Below are 20,328 nucleotides of genomic sequence, written 5' to 3' on the forward strand. Positions count from 1 at the left end.
ATATCCTTGAGAGGGTACATCTGGATAATTAACCTCACTTGATACTGGTAAGGGATCGAAGCTCTCGACGTTAATACCCTTTAAAAAATGCCGCCAACACTTGATTTGACGACCATTGCAACAGTTTGTACTTCTATTCCGAAGATGGTCATAAAACCACTGCAATTCACACAAACATCACACGATTCAGTTAACGTTAAATATGATTACAACCCCTGAAACTGATCAACAACCGATAAAACTTGTCGTTTCATTGACTTAATATAGCAACTCCAGCAGCAATCGTCCCTTGATCTAGAAACAACATGCAGGCAGCTCTCCTCAAAAAGCAAAAATGAAAACTGAGCATTCTTCTTTCATGATATGTGTTCGTATACTTGTTTCAACCAGTCAGAGCTTGTATTTTATCTTAAGATATGATGTTGTATAAACAATTACTTTTAGCCTACTTTTCCACATACCCCAACCAAATACTACCTAGAAAAGATCATGTTACAACTATAGGATTCCTACTGTTTTCTTCTTTGCACTGGATTCCGACATAAATGAGGATTAAAGATTCACTCAAGTTAGTATAACAACTAACGCTAATATACTACATGTTAATAATGTGTGGAGTAGACTAGGGGTGGCAAAATCGGGTTCGGGTCAACCCAATCGGGTTTCGGGTTAGACAAGAACCAATCCGAACATAACCCGAATTATTGACCCGACCCGAACATAGTGCTCACGAAACTAGAGCACACTTTCTTAGAGATCTCAATACCTTCACCGCCTCTTAATAGAAGTAACCTTCCTCTGAGCTCCATTGACATTTGATAGAGCTGAGCGAGGCTGAACTGTGCTAAGTCAACGATTGCATCAGCTTTGACATGGTCACCCAACAACAAATTCTTGCTGATCTAGCTGTCATCAGAAAACAGCAGTTCGGGTCGGTTCAGGTCGGGTCAATAATACGGGTTATGTTCGGGTTGGATTTAAAATGGGTTGGATTGAGTTCGGGTCAATTCAGGTCAGTTCGGGTCAATTCGGGTCAGTTCGAGTCAGCGTGTGTGTGTGCTGTGCAGCTCGTGTGTGTTCTGTTCTGTTCTGTTTTGTCATTCTGCATTTCTGTGTGTGTGCTGTGCAAGTGTGCAGCTTGTGACTTGTGTTGTGTGTGTGCAGCAGCGTATGTGTGTGTGGGTGCGGCTGTGTGCTGTGCAACTTGTGACAAGTTGTGTGTGTGTGTTGTGCAGCAGCCAAGCAGCGTGTGTGTGTGTGTGCAGTGTTAGCTTAGCTTAAATTTTTTTTTTTTTTTTGAGAACCTGATCGGGTATTCGGATCGGGTCGGGTTTGACCCGAACCGATCACAACCCAATCGGGTTTGTAAATTTCAAACCGATATGGTTTCGATCCCGACCCGAACCCGAAATTTATCGGGTCGGGTCGGGTCGGATCAGGTAAAATGCCCACTCCTAAGTAGACCGGCGAAAGGCATGAAGGTGCAAAAATTTAACAAAGTGATGGGGGGTACATTTAGAAATCGGTTCAGATGTAATTAGAAATTTGGGTTGTTTCGAATATGCCACGCCAGGCCCGAGCCCTTTGCCATGAAATTACTTAAATGAGCTAACATAAATTAATTTACTTTTTAATTTGAATGAAAATTTAATTAAGTTGAAGTTATAAAGATAGAAATTATATAATAAAATATTTTAGGATAAATTTAATATTTTAGGATTTGTATGTAATTTAAAAAGAAAAAATTTTTAATCATATTTGACGAGAAAATAATTAATTTTAATACACAGATTCATTATTTTAGAATATATGTTAATTTTATCTTTAACAATAAAACTGTTGATGTTGAAAAACGACATCAACAGCTGAATTTGTTTCTTTTGGGGAATTACAGCGCGAATCCAAGCTTAAACGCTAATATGACCGCAATTTTCTGTACATGTCAATTAGAAAACACGGTTAGGATACGCCGGTGGGGTTCCGACTCAGACCCTCCGATGCTTAAGTTAAAAATTGTGTATGAAGAGATAAAAATGAAATTGAAGAATTGTGAATGAGTTCGAAATAAAGGAATTTTCTGATAGAGGAACTAAAAATCTGGTAGGGAATGTTAAGGCTCTTAGATAGGTCACTTGTAGAGTTTTTGGTTAATTTTTGCTAACTGCTTTCTCTGTTGCCCTCTTCAGCTTAAATAGCCCTTGGTCGTGGGTGGTTACCACCTTAACTTTAGCCCACCTTCTTCAGTAGTTGCGAGTGGTTAATAATTGGAGACGATTTAACAAATCGTGGCGTACAACTTCCCTAAAAATTAGGCCACGTTATTTAAACTAATAACTTTCCATGTCAAGCTAATTCCCGGGTCGGACAAATAAATTTTGAGGTCGGATTTCTTCATTTCCAGGTGGGGCTGGTGAATTTTCCTGTCATTCATGTAGGTTCAAGGTTGTATTTTTAAACCCGATTGTTCACATAAATCTCAGGTTGTATCTGTAAACTAGATTGCCAACATAGGCTCCAGGTCGTACTTACGAGGTCAGCTCGATACTAATGAGTTCTGAGTAGATTGAGGTTGACCATATTTTCAAACGTTACTGGAAAAATCCAACCCAAACAAAAATCGAGAGGATTTTGAAAATGAACATTTGAAAGGAGTGTTATAGGGATTTTAATTTAGTCTTGGCTTTGTATATATATAAAAAAAAGCTTTGATAAAATGTAGCGTTGATGTGATGTAACATAGAATCGTCTTTGATTAATAATTAATTAAGAAAAATTATCATTCATGTACACTGTACAGTAAATTTGTTATGTTATTAAAAATACTACAAAATTTTAAGGGTGTATCAATTGTTCACCGTAAATTAACAAAAGCTATTTGCTAACCACTAAATCGTTAGTTACCGTTTGAAAGTTAATGTAATTATAGTGAAATGATGATTTTACCTTTGAAACTTAAATTTCTTTTTTTTTTATAGGAAAATTAAATTAAAGTTAAATTTTATCCTTGAAATTTAAATTAAAGTAAATGAAAATTATCACTTGTATACCCTTAAATTCTCTAATTATTACTTATTATACTATTAAATTATCACTTGTATTATATGAAAAGATCATATTATCCCTCTGACATTGTCATATTTAAACAGCAACTTACAGTTTACATTAAGACATGACAACAGTAAGATTTATCTTCAAAAAATAAAATAAATAAAAATATTGAGAGTTATTTTTAATATCTAAGTATAAATTGCAAGTTGTTTGTTTTTATAAACTTAAAACATCTTAAATCTAATATTTTTACACTTATATCTTTGAAATTGTTATATATATTTGGAAGTATATTCATATATTTATAATGTTATCTAGTATAGAAGCACTATTTAGATGTTACAAATAATCAAGCGCCAGACAATGCAATAAATACTTGAATGAACTTTTTTTTTTCTCCATTATTTTTATTTTTGCTTCTTGTAAATGACTCGCTAATTAGTTGAATACTAAGAAGGTTTACTTTTGCATTTGCTTGTGGAATACATGCACAATACAACAGGTTGGTAATTGATTTAAGGTAAATTACTGAGCTACATGTTATAAAATTGAATAACAAAATTTAGACTCAACGCCTTCATGAAATCCAGGTAAAGGGGTATCAAAGAAAGCAGGAAATATATAATTAATTGTATAGTGCCGATATAGGAACAATCTCATCAAACCGAGAACACTCTTTCATCAAAGAAAAATCTCAACATTTTTACTCAGACAAGGCGTTCCCCTTAGTGCAAAGGGGTAAAGGAAAAAAAAAAAGTCTAATCACCCCTTCACAATAAAATTGAGCTTGAGGTTTGAAAAATAAAAGCATTTCCTCTCTGGATGGCTCAGGTTTGTTTGAATTTGAAACTTTTGGATGGTGCTAGCTCTTGTTAGCAGCATGCACCAAACTAAAAGATAAGAACAACACACATTCTTAACTCTCTCTATATATAGTATATTAAAGAATATAATACAGCTATCTTTAGCAACCGCAGATTCACAATGGTAATGCCTCAGTCACGAGAACGTTGTGGCTTGTCGCAACTACTCATTAAGTACGGGAAAGCACCAATCAAGCCGCAGCCACAAATCTCCCTGGGGAAGTAGAGGCCATCGATCCATCAATTCATCTGAATTATTAACCTTATATCCTCAAGAGGGTACATCTGCATAACTAACCTCACTTGATTCTTGTAAGGGATCGAAGCTCTCAGTGTTAATACCCTTTAAATAATGCCGCCAACACTTGATTTGACAACCATTGCAACAGTTTGTACTTATATTCTGAAGATGGTCATAAAACCACTGCAATTCACACAAACATCACACGATTCAGTTAACATTAAATATGATTACAACCTCTGAAACCGATCAACAACAGATAAAACTTGTCGTTTCATTGACTAGCAGTAATCCCCCCTTGATCTAGCAACAAAATGCAGGCAGTTCTCCTCAAAAAGCAAAAATGAGAACTGAGCATTTTTCTTTCATGATTTTTGTTCGTATACTTGTTTCAACCAGTCAGAGCTTGTATTTTATCTTAAGCTATGATGTTGTATAAACAATTACTTTTAGCCTACTTTTCCACATACCCCAACCAAATACTACCGAGAAAAGATCATGTTACAACTATAGGATTCCTACTGTTTTCTTCTTTGTACTGGATTCCAACATAAATGAGGATTAAAGATTCACTCAAGTAAGTATAACAACTAATGCTAAAACAAAACATACCGTAACAAATGGGCGATAGCGCCAGTTCTCAGGAGACAAACACAAATTCTTAGGGTAAAAAATCCAAAAAAGGTCATCCAACAAAATTTCATACTCCGATGGTACCACATCCATATAAAGGCTGAAGGATTCCATAAATAGGGACAGACTCTCAACTTGAAGAGGGAGTGAAGGGTGGCAGCTTCTGAACTCGTCTATATTAAATAAGACCTATATAAATCATGAGAAATAAATACAGGCAAAAGGAAAAAAAATCAGGATAATCAAAAGAAAAAATGGCATTAATAAAATATAATCGAAGTTATGGCACATATAAACGTACCTGCTTATAGTTGAGAGATAAGTGGAGCTCTCCAATTTGATTGAATGCTCCAAGAAATTCCATTTAATTAAGGTACCAACGGGTGTCAATATCACCAGAATTCGAAAAGTGTACATTCAATGGACACGGCGCATTTGTTGATACAATGGGAATTGGATTATCCTCGAAATCAAAGGAAAGCAAATTAGGAGCATCAACATTGATTCTGTTCAAACCACTGCAGTTGTAAACTTCCAAATGCATAAGCCGATCACTTGAGATCATAATCCTTTCAAGGGTTTCCAAGGAGATTACGGAGGGACCCTCAAGCAAGGGAAATTTTGAAATAAGATGATGAAACTCTCGATCGTTAAAATGGGGTAAAAATAAGACTAACTTCTTCAAATGTGGACATTCAGCCACGTCCAGCAGACGTGGTACTCGTGAAAATGAAAGTTCTAACTGTTGAAGACTGGGAACATCAATTTCAACACTTTCAAGATCTTGGTACTGAAAATGAAATATCAAAGACTTGAGTTTGCGAGTTTCAGAGATGCGCAAATGCTTCAAACCAAAACAGTAGAAAAAGGACAAATCTTCAAGTACACAGCATTCATGGGTAAGGCTTTGGACCATCTGATCATTCATATAGACCTCATCTAGAGAAAGCCTCTTGAGAGAACGTAAATTTATGCAATGCGAGGTCTGCTCCAACTTACAACCAAATAGCTTCAAAGAAGTCAACAACTTAGCCGAAAAGATTATCTGAGGTAAAGTGTAGACAGAGTTTTTATCTGTTATAACCTCAAAATCTAGCTCTTTTACCCCATTCTCCAAGGTTAATTCCACCCATTTATCAAATAGTGGAGAAGATTCTTTGACATCCAGAAGACTTACGGATATTCTCAACTTCTGCTTAGGAAAACCAAGCTCACAAAACCGATGCAGGGAAGCATCCACGAATCTTATGAATTTCCTCAGGCTCTTACAAAAATTCTTTCTGCTCATCATGTCTTCGAGATTGAAAGGCGACACACGTTTAACTCTTGATTTGACAAGAAAGTTATTTTGATCAAAATCCAAGACAGGGAATGAAGTCTGAAACTTTCTCCAGGTTGTAGACAGAATACCAGTTCGAACAACATCTTTTGGAGAGAGGAAGGACATAATATGATGAATGATAAAAGTAGGAAGATCGGAGATCCGATCCGCATCCACTGTCTCATCCATGATGTTCAACTCTGCAATCTAATAACAATAACAACATTCACATTCATCTATTTGTATCACAAAATTGAAAGATCAGAGTGGAGTATACAGACTACGTATGCCTCTTCATAGAATCTTTACTCAGGAAACAAGAACCGGAAACAAAAGACGAGAAAGTTACAATTCAAGGAAAAAAACGAAAAAAGAAAAAACAGAGCAGGCCTTACCAGTAATTCCGGTGAGATGGGGAATTTGTGTCTCAGCACTTAAAATTGAGAGGGCTTAAATAAATAAATAAACTCAAAGCCAACTCCGACTCTCCGAGAAGAGCAAGCAAAAACACGACTCCAGGGGTCGTTAGTTTCAAATAAGCCAAACCGGGAAACCCCCTTTGCAAATGGCCAAAACCCCATTTTTTTTCATTTTTCTCACTTGTGTGTGACACGCTAATAACGTGTTGGGTGATCAGTGACGGCATGAAGGTGCAAAATTCAGCAAGAGTGATGATGGGCAGGACAAATTTAGGGATCAGCTGGTTTGAAATTAGAAATTCAGGTAGTTTCAAGTATAAAAGGCCAGGCCCGAGCCCTTAAGTTCAGAGCTCGCAATCCCAGCCGAAATTCAGGCCCACGTTAGAAAAATTAGTATTTAAAAATAATTGAATTTCATTTATATTTGCTTTTCATTGTATCTTAAGTTACGTTTTAGATTTTTTTTTTCGGGTAGAATAAAAGTTAAGACATGATATCATAAGACTTATCTTCAAAAAAAAAAAAAAAATATTAAGGGTCTGAATGTTACTGACGTTTAAATGTGTCTGAAATATATGTGTAAAAAATAGATTTTTTAATATCTTAAATTGTAAGTTGTTTATTTTTATGTACTTAAAACATATTAAATCTAATATTTTTATACATATCTTTGAAAGTGTTATATATATATATATATATATATATATTTGGAAGTATATTCATATATTTACAGTGTTATCAAGTATTATTTATATATTATAAATATTTATAAGGTGAGCACTTTATTTTTGTTTTAAGGAAATAAGAGTTTATTAAACAACTAATAAATTAATCAACCAGGTAGGTGGAACATGACTCCACTCATTCGGACTAACATAGAACCCCCCACCCTAGCAACAGTATGGGCGGTGGTGTTTGCAAATCTACGAACAAAAGAAAAACAAACATCTCGTAAAGAGTGAGGCAAAGCCATTAGGATAAACAACAATATCACATAGAGCATTAAAAACATGTAAGTTGTCCATCTCAAGAATAATATGAAAAACTGAAAAATTCTTAAGCCAACTAAGAGCTTCACGCATGCCAATCGCTTCGGCCTTGCGAGCTTCAAATCTGCCGGGGAGAAAACCACTCATTGCCGCAACAAAATCACCCTCAGAAGACCGGATGACAGCCCCAAATATGATCGTGCCCCAAGAGTGAGGTAAGCACTTTATATATATATATAGAATAAATAATGAAATTTAATAACTAATCGCCTTTGGTCCAACCAAGAATTTAACATGATATTACATAAAACAATGTTATCTAACAATAAGTGAATTTGCATACAATTGAAATTGAATGTATGTTAGGTATCCGACCTGCATTGGACCAAGTAACAATTGAAATCCAGAGAAATTTTATTGTAACATATAAGTAACGTTCTAGTTAATTAAAAAATTTCGTTTGGGTTAGCGAAAAAAATGGAAGGGATTGATTTTTTTTGCTGCTAGGAAGTAAATAAATACAGTTAATGAAAAAAAAGAAAAAGAAAATTTCATTTAGACACATGATCATTCAAATAAAAAGTAAAGAAACTTTACTTTTCCCATTAAGACTTTGGATAAAATATTAAAAAATATATGAAAATAAGCTAAATTAAAACTTAGACATTAAAACAGACACGCGCTAAAGCTTTTACAAATTGTAAAATAACAAGATTTTATGTACTCCTTTCATCAAAGGCCGAAGAAACGTTTTGTTTATAATAATTTAAAAACGCAGTAAAAGTCTTTGTTTTAAATTCAGGGCTGAGAAATAAGGCCCAAGTCAATATGAATTCTCTATTAGTTCATAGTTAGTTAATAATTAACATTAGGCAGCGGCGGTGAAGTTGCTTTATCATAAAATGCCGCCGATAACTATTAGATTATAAGAGTAAATATAGATTAATATTTATTTTTATAATCGTATGGTCATTATCAGTGTTTTATTATAGAATAATTTTAACATAGCCGGACCCTTAACATTAATAACTCACGTTATTTCTTTATTCTTTTTACTAGAATGATAAATTATAAAAAATTAATAAGGCCACCATTTGAGAATTATTCTTCTTTTTATTATATAAATTAAATATTATTATTTTTTTGAAATTCATAAATTTTTGCATCACAAGAAGGAAGAAGAAAAGTTTTACATAGAATATGGATCCCATAAATTAATTCTATGACTAGTTTTATTTTAACACCAAAGATAAAAAAGAAAAAAAAAAGAAAAGAAAAGAAAAATCCTTGATTGGAATTTTCGCCTCAGGCCTCCAATTCTCTCAAAGGAGCCAGCCCTGACTAAAATTCAATCATTTGACGCTTCCTTCTTGTAAAACGTCAGCAGCCAATGCCGTGACCTGATTTCTTTCAACGCATCTACATGCTTCACAGCTACATGATCTTCATGGTTAGCTATATTAATTGCTTCTGCAAGTACACATGCATGCAGTTCATTTAATGGCTATCAAAGCAATAACAAGTCATAATCAAAATCACACCCTTTTGAGCTTCATTCCAATCTTATTAGTCCTGTTGCCAGGGCTTTGCTATTGCCAGACTGACAGATTACAACAAGGTCAAGTCCTGAAAGATGGCGAGGAGCTTGTTTCAGCTTATGGCAACTTCAGGTTGGGATTCTTTAGCCCTTATGGTATGAGAAACCGTTACTTGGGCATTTATTACAAGAGGCCTATAGATAGATTGGCCTCTTACGACCGTAACTATACTTACTCCAGGTACATCAACGTTTTTCACCCTGGTTGCTACGAAAATATGTCTTCCCCAAGTTTGTCTGACTTAGAAACAGCAACCCTGCCGCAGCCAGTATGGGTTGCCAACCGCGACACCCCAATCTTATACAATGAATCAGCAACTCTTGTTATGGATGGTGCTGATGGCAATTTGAAGATTTTACGCAATAGAAGAGATCCTATTGTTATAAGTTCGGTTCAGGCAAAGGGCAATATTACTAGCGCTGTTTTACTGAAAAATGGCAATTTGGTGCTATATGAGATGAAATCGGATGGACTATCTGTAAGGAGGGAGCTGTGGCAGAGCTTTGATTATCCGACTAATACGCTTCTGCCGGGGATGAAACTGGGGATTAACTTGCGAACAGGACAACGGCGGTTTCTGCGATCATGGAGTTGTGAATCAGCTGCTGAAGGGTCTTACGTAATTGGCATGGACCCCAATGTTACAAACAAGTTGGTTATTTGGAAGGGAACAGAAGTAAATTGGACTAGTGGGATTTGGCTAAATGGATCCTTAAATTCCAATTTTCCACAGAATAGTTCCTACAATTTCAGCTACACCTCAAATGAACAAGAGAGGTACTTAACTTATTCTGTAAATGAAGATGTTACATCATTTCCAGTGTTAACGATTGATTCAGTCGGTGGACTTATAGACGACTTAGGAAGAGATATTTCATGCTCTGCTTTTCAAGGATGTGCAAATCCGAACCTATTTAACACGGAAGGTAAATTTACTTTCGGTCTTGAAGTTATTATTAATGCTATTTTCATCGTTTTCATTAGACAAACACAATAGTCAACAGAAGCATATACAGCCATCATATGTTTCTATGGATATATCCTTGGCAGGTGGAAAAAGCAAGTGGTGGCTCTGGTTAATCATCGCAGTAGCTGCAGCTCCAGGGCTTTACTTTGGCTATCGAATTCGTAGAAATTACTTCAAGGCTGAAGGTATGCAACCCGGAATCGTTTTCATTAATTGACAGTATAATTAATCATCACAATTGTGAATTACATTGCATTAATTCTAGCTTAATTGTGGTCAATGTTTGATTGCAAACTAAGCGACTATCTTTCGGTTTACTGCAGAGGAGAAACGATGGATGTCTTTAGCTATTGTGGTAGCGGTAGCTTCAGTGGTACCTGTGCTGTGCTATGCATCATTTTTGCTATTGAAAAAGCTCAAGGCTAAAGGTATCAACCGACAGAACAATATTACTACTTTTAACGACGGATCGAACTCTAATGAATCATTTACTGAACTCTACTTTTGAATTTGATACCCCTCTTAATTAGTGGAAAGCATGGTGAATCGACAAAAGCTATTACGCGAACTTGGAGATAAATCGTCACTTCCCACTATATTTGGGAACAGGAAAGCACAAGCTAATAAAGATCAAACCACGAAGCGTGACTTGAAGATATTTGATTTCCAAACAATAGCTGCTGCCACCGACAACTTCTCAACTGCAAACAGACTTGGACAGGGTGGTTTTGGTCCTGTTTATAAGGTAAAATATTTTTGTCTCGTTTGTTTTCTGTTGATATATTTAGATTATAATTAATGTATGATTTCAGGGGATGCTACTGGATGGGCAAGAAATAGCAATAAAGAGACTCTCAAAAAGTTCGGGACAAGGAATAGTGGAGTTCAAGAACGAAGCTAAACTCATTGCAAAACTTCAGCATACTAATCTTGTGAGGCTTTTGGGATGTTCTCTGCAGAAAGGTGAAAGGCTTTTAGTATACGAGTACTTGCCTAACAAAAGCTTGGATTCCTTTATCTTCGGTATGTCCCTCTTCAACATATACATAAAGATTTTGCAACGATATATTAATTTCTCTCACCACTAAACTGCTAATAGAAACATTCCATTTTTTTTTCATTGTTCGATGAGACAGATTCTAGTAGAAAGGAATTATTAGATTGGAAGAAACGTTTCAACATAATCGAAGGGATTGTTCAAGGACTTCTTTATCTCCATAAATATTCAAGATTAAGAGTGATTCACAGGGATCTTAAAGCCAGCAACATCTTACTTGATGATCAAATGAATCCAAAAATATCTGATTTTGGCATGGCTAGAACTTTCGCAATGAATGAATTAGAAGCCAACACAAACAGAATTGTTGGAACACAGTATGTATACAAAACACACTTGCTCTAGTGCACGCACAAACTTGTTTCCTTAATTTATAATACTGATATTGTTCAATTATTTTTCAGTGGCTATATGTCTCCGGAGTATGTAATGAATGGTGTTGTCTCATTGAAATCTGATGTATATAGCTTCGGGGTTTTGGTACTGGAAATTATAAGCAGCAAGAAGAACAATGGTTGTTATGACACAGAGCGCCCACTTAACCTTGTAGGATATGTAAGTACTGAAAATATCCATCCACCTAAAATTTGAGCAGTATTAGTTTATTAAATGCAAAATTTTTCCCTGTTTCAGGCTTGGCAGCTATGGAATGAAGGCAAAGGTTTAGAGTTAATAGATCCGTCATTGGATGAATCATGCTCTCCCGAAGAAGTGATCAGATGTATTCATGTGGGTCTTTTGTGTGTCCAAGACAAGGCAGTGGATAGGCCAACAATGTCGGATGTTGTTTCCATGCTTAGTAACGATACCATGGCTCTGCCTACACCAAAGCAACCGGCATTTTTCATTAATATTTCATCTGATTATCAAGAGCCAGAAGTTACTGAAATCAAGTTAGAAATTTGTTCCGTGAATGATGTTACAATTTCAGGGATGGAAGGAAGATAAATATACCATCTTCGAAGATTTATGTGGATTTTATTTTCAATAGGTAGTGATATACAGTTATGCATTTGATCTATTCAGTGACGTTGTTTTTCATCTGATTATTTGCTGTCACTCCAATGAGCTTCAATTTGCCAAAAAAGTTACTGATTAGCCAAACCTCCACCTTATGCGCCAAGAGCTAAACCTCCACAAAGTTTCAGATTAGCACAAGCTGGAAAATCTTAGATGTTTTAGCTCATTTTCATGCCGTCTATTAAATTTTTATTTTCCACCTTGCTTCAACTCCAAGGTTACAAGATTGTTTGTCACTCAACAGAGGGGGAAAAAAAAAATTAAAAAGAAATCCTCCCCAATTTTTCCTTCTATAGTCACGCATCCGGCATAACTCACTAAACATTTTACCACTCATTAACCAGCTTTGATAGCTGAAGCTGCCTGTGTTATCTTGGAGCCCATAAACCACTCACCTTATGTAACTAACTTTTAACAGAAATTTGACCTGATTTGACTTAGGTGAAGCATGGGCAGCTCACGTGCTCTAGAAGCACCAAAGATTTAGTAGACGAAGTTTGGATTGAGCTCTCCTTAAAAATTGAAAACTATAAAGAGACAGCCCGAGTTCTCTTCAGAGATTTGGCTAATATTTCTTGTAAACTGTGAGTGCCAAGATCTAATTGTCAACAGAGGAGTACTCCATACAGAAAACTTAATTTTCAGATATTCATTGCCATCTGGAAGCTATTGGACCCATTAATCATGCTCTGCTAGTGAAAGCAATTAATGAAAAGAAGAAATTAATTAATACGTACAACCAGCGCCAATCATGTTCTGATATGCATATAAAACTGAGTTGAGATTTTATCCTCCTTAATAATACCCTAACCCTTAGACTTCAACGACTTAAACACAAAGCAATATTTTATATTCGGTTGGTCAAAGGAAAACGCTTCTGAATAATTTTCAAAAGAAATAAAATCCTGAAAGGTTTTGACTTTTTTTTTTTTTTGAATGGAAAGTACCTTCCAGGGGCGGATCCAGAACTTAATATTACCCTGGGCTAAATTAAAATTTTTATTTTGAAGCGAACATAAAAAATTATATATAAAAATAAGTACATTAAATAAGGAAGAACACTAAAAATCTTATCTCTCTAAATATGGACTATAAACAAAAATAATTAAAAAAAGTAAAAAAAAAAAAAGACAACTCGAATATGAAAACACTACTTTTCAATGATAGAATCTGACATTGCAGCCTATAATAATATATAATTATATAAGGATTAAAAAATCAATTAAGAATTTTAAATTAAAATAGATCAATACATGTAATTACAATCAATTAAAAATTGCAAGTAAAACTTTTATATTTGAAGTGAAGTACTAAATTACCAAACTTAATAAATTAAACATAAAATTTATTCATCCTTTCAAATTGTAAAGGTATTATTAGTCAAAAGTTTCAATAATAAACTAAACTCAATTCAGTAAAAATGTATTTGGGTGTAGTTGTTTCTTTGTCAGCGCTCTATCTCTCTTTAAAGAACTAGATATTGATGATTATTCTATCAAAACCTCCTTAAAATACTCAAATTTTATTTTCTAACTTGTCCTCTTAGTTAATATAACTAATAAATAAAATCTGAAAATTCACATAAAAATTTTATAAAAATATTGATAATTGTTACTACATGTTGTTTCTATAAGTACTTTTACTACTAGTGACGATGTTATATTACATTGACATTTTTTTTTCAATTAGAAGTTTTTAAAAATAAATTAAAGCAGTAATAAAATTTTAGCTCCCTAATGTTTTCAATCTATTCAATAAATATATGATTTAATCATTTTATAGAATAAGTCACTAATTTCAATTGAAAATAATATAAGTGAATAAGGGACCTATTTGTAAACAAAATAAAAACTCTATTGTTATATAAAATGGATGAAAACATAAGGGTAATTGGGTTAGGGACATATTTGAATATTAAATAAAAACTCTATTGTTATACTAAATTGATGAAAATATAAGGATAATTGAGTTAGGGACATATATGAAAATAAAATTAAAACTCTATTATTTTACAAATTGATGAAACATTAAGGGGTATAACGATTTTGTCTGGACTAGACCGGGCTACAGCCCGATCTAGCCCACGCGTAGGTCCGCCACTGGTACCTTCATTTTCATTTCAAAGAAGAAAATAAGTACAACAAGTGGGGAGGGTATGAACCCATCCAAACAAAAGTTTCGAGCATCTCTAGAGCTAGCTTAACTAAAGAGTGGGCTATCGCATTACAAGATCTATGAGCATATTGGACACAAACTGAGCTAAAGCTCTTCAAAATTCTCTGCACGTCTGAAATGGTCCAAAAGATCTCGGATCTGCAGCCCCGATTGTTGTTAACTAACTTAACAATCTCTTGAGCATCTGATTCCACAATCAAAGACTCTATACAAGCAGTCCTTGCAACTTGAAGCCCCCATTCGATTGCTTCTGCCTCTGCTAAACACACATCACCATAGAACTTGGAAACTTTGACTGCAGCTGCAATCACATTCCCAACTTCATCTCGGATAACAACCCCTAGACCTGCAATTTGCTTCTTCGAATTGGTGGCAGCATCTACATTAACCTTAAAGAATCCTTTTTGGGGAGGATTCCAGACCTTTACCATCGGGGGTCTTTGGTTACCTATATGAGTGGCTGCTGGAAGCTGGATTCTTCGGTAAGCTTCCAGCACAGCTTCCGCCTTAGAGACTATCACTTGGGGGCTTTCTTTTACTCTTTTAAAAATCCATTTGTTTCGAGCATTCCATATCATCCATAAGATCGAAACCAACAGCTCAATATCATCATTGCTTCTTCTCATCTTCAGGCCAATCAACAAGCTTAAAATGTCTTGATCAACACACTCTTTCAAATTATCCTCAAATCTGGTAATTTTCCAGATTTTCTGCACCACCTTACAGTCCACTAGAGCATGAAAAACTGTTTCCAGCTTGTTGTTACAAATTTGACACACAGGCTCCTGAATCACCTTCCTTTTCCATAGATTTTTGGCCGAAGGAAGAAGATTTTTTGCAGCCCTCCAAGCAAAAATCCTGATTTTCTCTGATATGGTGAGCTGCCATATTGTATTCCATTGGTTTTGCTCAGCTGCTGAACTTGTCGGCTTGGCTGGAAATTTCAGATTTAAAGCAATCTGATAGCCACTCTTAACCGAGTATTGGCCTTTTCTATCGTAGTGCCACATTACTTCATCCTTCATTGGTTTCCTTGGCAATCGAATTTTAACAATTGCTTCTGCATCTATTTTGGCAAAGTGCCTGTGAATTAGCTCTTCATTCCACCCATACTCTGCATTTATTAACTCAGCCACTAAAGCATCATCTGGTAAGCTTGGCTTGGAAATTGGTTTGAAGGTCAGGGGCCTGGGCAGCCAATTCTCTTTATGCAACAGAATGCTTTGGCCATTTCCAATCCTCCATCCATAACCCTTGGATATGACTTGCCGGCCCCATAAAATGCTTCTCCAAATAAAAGAGGGATTCGAGCCAAGTGTTGCCTTCATGAACTCTTTGTGCTGGAAATATCTTGCCTGTAGAGTTCTTGCCACGAGGGAGTCTGGAAATTGCAGGATCCTCCAGCCTTGTTTGGCTACTAGCGCTTGGTTGAAACTTGAAAACTCTCTGAACCTCATTCCTCCTCTGCACTTAGCCATACTTAGCTTGCTCCATCTCGACCAGTGGATGACCTTCTTATCGGTCCCTGATCCCCACCAGAATTTTGCTATTATTCGCTAAATGTCATCACAAATGCTCATGGGAATCTTGAAGACGTTCATTGCATATGCGGGAATAGCTTGAGCAGCCGCCTTGATCAAAACCTCTTTATCACCCACTAAGAAAAATTTGTGCTGCCAATTGGAGACTTTATTATGGATCTTCAGCTTAATATCAGCAAAAAAACTACTTCTCTTTCTCCCAATCATAGATGGCAAGCCTAAGTATTTTTCGTGTCTTGAAACAATGTTGAGCTGTAAGATGTCTTTGATTATTGCCGCTTTCCCAGCCTGAATATTGCCGCTAAGAAACATTGAAGATTTATCGAGATTGAAGAGCTGGCCTGAGGTTGCAGAATAGCAGTCGAAAATTCTCTTCAAATTTTGGCAATCGGTAACTGAGGCTTTCGTGAATACTAGGTTGTCGTCCGCAAATAAGAGATGAGAGATTTTAACCTCCCTCCTAAATGACAGCCCATGAATAAGCCTCTGGTGCTCTGCTTGTTGGAGAAGAGAGGAGAATGCTTCAGCCCCAATGATGAATAAATACGGAGATAAGGGACACCCTTATCTGAGGCCTCGTTGAGGCCGAATCACCCTGCTTACAACACCATTTATAATTACTGAGGATGTGACTGAGCTTATACACTTCATGATTAGGCTAATCCAATTCTGTGAGAACCCAAGGGACTTCATCGTTTGTTCAAGAAACTCCCATTCCAGCCTATCATAAGCTTTGCTCACATCAAGCTTCAATGCTACCAAGCCATTTTTTCTTCCTTTATAATGTCTTATCTTATGGAGGCACTCATATCCTACAATAATGTTATCGGTGATTAGCCGATTAGGAATAAAGGCACTTTGCATTGGCGAGATAATTTTGGGCAGTACATGTTTAAGCCTATTAGCTATTGCCTTAGCAACAATTCTATAAATAACATTGCATAGACTAATAGGCCTAAAATCGGTAACTTTTCTAGGCTTTCATTTTTTTGGAATTAAAGCGATATATGTGTGATTGAGCGGGCCTACATCACCTTGCTTGTTAAGGATGTAGAGGCATGTTGAGAGGACTCCTTGCTTGACCGTTTGCCAGTGTTTTTGGAAGAACACTGCTGGCAAGCCATCCGGACCCGGTGCCTTTGTTGGGCACATTTGTGTCAATACTTCCACAACTTCTTCGGGCGTGAATGACATTTCCAGGAAATACTTCATCTCCCTAGAAACTCTTCGAGATATTCCTGACAGCGCAGCTGCTATTTGAGCTTGATTAGGCTTGGATGTAGTAAACAGATTTGTGAAGTATTTGCTGAACTCATGCTCCACTTCTTTGGCATTTTCAATCCAACTTCCAGCTGCATTTTCGATCCCCCAGATTTGGTTCTTCTTCTTCCTTGAGGATGCCTTGTGATGGAAAAATTTCGTGTTCTTGTCCTCTCCCTTGAGCCAATCTGCCCTTGAGCGTTGTTTCCAGAAAAATTTCCTCGTCGACTAACAAGTTTTGGATTTGTCTTTCCACCTCTTTAATCTTATTCCCATCGACATACTGAACTCGATTAAGTTTGAGGCTTCGGAGCTGTTTCGTTAGTTTCTCCAACTTTTTTTGTCTCCCTCGGAATTCTTCTTTACTCCACAAAATCAACCTGGCCATAGATTTCTTGGCCACTTTTTGAAACACCGAAGCAGGATTTTCCATATTCCATCTTCCCTGCATGCTCCACTCTTCTTCAACGATTTCCTTACAAGCATCGTAAGGGCTCCACATATCTTCGTAATGGATCCGAGTGGCTTGCCTTTGGTTAAAATTCATCCCACAGCCCCTTGTTTGAACTTCCATCACCACCGGGCAATGATCGGAAGTCCAAGTGTCAATATTGGTAGCTGCAACATCCAAAAAAATGTCTCTCCATGCGCTGTTACAAACAAATCTATCTAGCCGTTCCTCCACAAAAGCAAGGTCGAACCTTCCATTACTCCACGTAAAAGGATACCCCTTGTAACCAATGTCTAAAAGATCACAGTCTCGGAGAGCTTCTCTAAAATCCGTAATTAAGCTTAACTGCCTCTCATTTCCCTCACTCTTTTCAACCGGATGAAGGATCTCATTAAAGTCTCCGAAGCATGACCAAGGGATGGAAAAGAAACCCGATAACCGCCTCAATAATGTCCATGTGTGCTTTCTCTGTCTCATATCTGGGTGACCATAAACTCCCGTACACCGAATAAGCTTCCCATTCTCCATCACTATCTCAGCATCAATGTGATGCTGATTGAAAGATTTAATTTGCACGTTGGTTTCAGACTTCCAAATTAAAGCTAGACCACCTCCTTTTCCGATACTACTCACAGCAAAGCAATTTTCATAATTCAATTTTCTACTGACCTCATTCATATGCATAGTCTTCAGCTTCGTTTCACATAAAAACACAAGGTGAGGACCGTGCACTTGGAGAATTTTCTTGAGAGCTAGATACATTCGGGGATTCCCCAGACCTCGAATGTTCCAACTGAGTATTTTCATGGCTTCCGGCGGGGCTGGCTACCAGCCCCCGCCAATATCTCCTCTAAGCTTGAAGTTGTAAGCTCCATTTCCTCTGTTGCTAACAACTCCCAGCTCATCTTGGTTTGTTTTGCTTTCAAAGAAAGTTTCTTTATTTTCGAAAGGCTTGGGTCATCCACTTTAGTTTTCTTTAGCTTCGAGTTTGGCCATGCTACCTCGCTAATTGGCCTTTTATGAGTTCATAGGCCCACGCTTGCTTCCCTTTCATTTTTTGTGGCACGTGCCTGCCTCTTCCATTTCTTTTTGTTTATCTAAGTTTGGGAGCTACCAGCCTTGGGGTATATTTTTGTTTCCTCTGCTTCCTCTTGGGCTGCATTTGAGCCCAAAGTCTCCTTGCGTTTTTCGGCCCTCACTACTTCCATTTTTTCCCCCTCAGTTGAGTTTACAGTTCCCACGTTGATTCTCAAATCTCTAGGGATTGTTACATTGCCAGTACTTCCTCCCTGCATTTCGCCGTCAGCCTGCTTCGTAGCCATCATTTCTGTCACACTCTTCATTAAATGTTGTTCACCCACCCACTCCACCTCACTAGTCCTATTAATCCCCTTAGTTTGACCCATTTCCTCCTCCCCGGATCCTAACCCGTTTTTGTCAGCTGGTTTCACTTGCTCTTGCTGAAGTTGTTGGGACTGATCATGGAATTCTGAACTTGTCGATTTTTCAGTTCTTTCACCTTCATTCTGCCATCTTTCTTTGCCTCGGTATTTCCTTGAACGTCCCCCGATCATGAGTGCATTCATCCACATCCCAAATGAGAGATCTTCTTTTGGTTGGCCTTGGTACTGAGCACACTCTTTGAATTGATGACCGATAATGCCACAGCAGAAGCAGAAATCTGGCAGGCGTTCGTACACTAGTGGCATTGGGATATCTGTCTCGCCCTCTTGTTTTAGAAATAAGATTTTCTTTAATGGCTGTGTTATGTTGATAAAAATCCTGATTCTTGCAAACTCCCCAAAGCAGTCCCCATTCTCATCCGTTTCAATTTCTTCCACTTTTCCTATCATTCCCTCGAGTTCTTGTAGAAAGTCCCTCTCCATACACGCCATTGGAATATTGCGTATCTGCACCCAGAAGGGGACATCGGTAAAAGCTTGCTTTGAAACCTCCCCAATACCTTTTGGTTCGGTGAGGACAATCAACGCCCTATCAAAATGCCACGGGCCTCCAGATAGCACTCTTTTTTTATCAGCTTCTTTCGCGAATTTGAACATAAATATATTATTTCCCAGACTGTCAATCTTAACCTCTTTAAAAGTTCGCCAAACCTGCTGTAAAGCAACTTTGAGCCCCTCTCTGTTGACTCCCCTTGAGAGAAGAACTTTACCCATCAGGCAGCCTGCTAACACTTGCCCTCTTTGTTCTTTCATGTTAACTCCCAACGACATTTTGCTTTTGTCTTCCTCTCTGATCGTGATTGCTTTGCACTTACGGATTAACTCTTCAGTGTCCATGGAGTTATTGCAAGGGATAGATTTGATAATACTAGTCACCTAACACGGAGACCCTGTAAAAATAAAACCCTCACCAACTTTGCTCTAGCCTTTACTGCACTTCAACTGAAAAACTTACGTAATACAACTAATCTGACTTCAAACTAGAAAACAACACTCACTCTCGGAGTGACCATGTGGGTCATACAGGCCCCTCAAGGTACTTCCATTCATGAGGCTCTATCAAAGAGAGAGAGCTCTCGTGAAGGAAGATTTAATTGTTGAAAGGTTTTGACTTTTGAATATGAAGTATCATTGAAAAGGAGTTGCCTAAGTTACGGTTCATGTAACTTACTGCCAACTCCTCTTATTTGTTTTTCAATGCCTTTTCTCTCTCCTCATGACACATGACTGCCAACTATTGGGTGTGTATGTTACATTAAATGTAACATAGCAAGCTCCCATT

The 20,328-nt window shown here is 36.9% G+C and overlaps 2 protein-coding genes across 11 annotated transcripts in view; one reads left to right on the plus strand and one right to left on the minus strand.

The window, feature by feature from the left end:
* The window catches only part of LOC102608663 (uncharacterized), a 27,514-nt gene continuing 7,186 nt past the window's right edge, over positions 1-20,328 (minus strand). The window contains exons 1-5 of one of the 7 annotated variants that reach the window (XR_008050632.1): positions 6,502-6,812; positions 5,087-6,313; positions 4,765-4,974; positions 4,210-4,335; positions 1-33 (exon numbers count right to left, since the gene is read on the minus strand). Coding sequence is in view for 2 of the 7 variants with exons in the window: in XM_052431439.1 (XP_052287399.1) it covers positions 4,075-4,125; positions 4,210-4,335; positions 4,765-4,974 (387 nt within the window). In the remaining 5 variants the exon portion in view is untranslated. Of the gene's footprint in view, positions 34-54; positions 160-3,649; positions 4,336-4,764; positions 4,975-5,086; positions 6,314-6,501; positions 6,813-20,328 lie in introns of those variants that run through there. The other 6 variants (XR_008050631.1, XR_008050633.1, XR_008050630.1 and 3 more) reach the window with 6 other exon arrangements.
* Positions 8,811-20,328, plus strand: part of LOC102608366 (cysteine-rich receptor-like protein kinase 10) — a 27,094-nt gene continuing 15,576 nt past the window's right edge. Inside the window, exons 1-8 of one of the 4 annotated variants that reach the window (XM_006465532.4) lie at positions 8,811-10,038; positions 10,163-10,264; positions 10,403-10,507; positions 10,610-10,824; positions 10,892-11,102; positions 11,216-11,453; positions 11,541-11,691; positions 11,770-12,134. In XM_006465532.4, the coding sequence (XP_006465595.2) occupies positions 8,997-10,038; positions 10,163-10,264; positions 10,403-10,507; positions 10,610-10,824; positions 10,892-11,102; positions 11,216-11,453; positions 11,541-11,691; positions 11,770-12,084 (2,379 nt within the window). In that variant the 5' untranslated portion in view covers positions 8,811-8,996 and the 3' untranslated portion in view covers positions 12,085-12,134. Of the gene's footprint in view, positions 10,039-10,162; positions 10,265-10,402; positions 10,508-10,609; positions 10,825-10,891; positions 11,103-11,215; positions 11,454-11,540; positions 11,692-11,769; positions 12,135-20,328 lie in introns of those variants that run through there. The other 3 variants (XM_052431435.1, XM_052431434.1, XM_052431433.1) reach the window with 3 other exon arrangements.

Source organism: Citrus sinensis, chromosome 7, assembly GCF_022201045.2.
Source record: "Citrus sinensis cultivar Valencia sweet orange chromosome 7, DVS_A1.0, whole genome shotgun sequence".
NCBI lineage: Eukaryota > Viridiplantae > Streptophyta > Magnoliopsida > Sapindales > Rutaceae > Citrus > Citrus sinensis.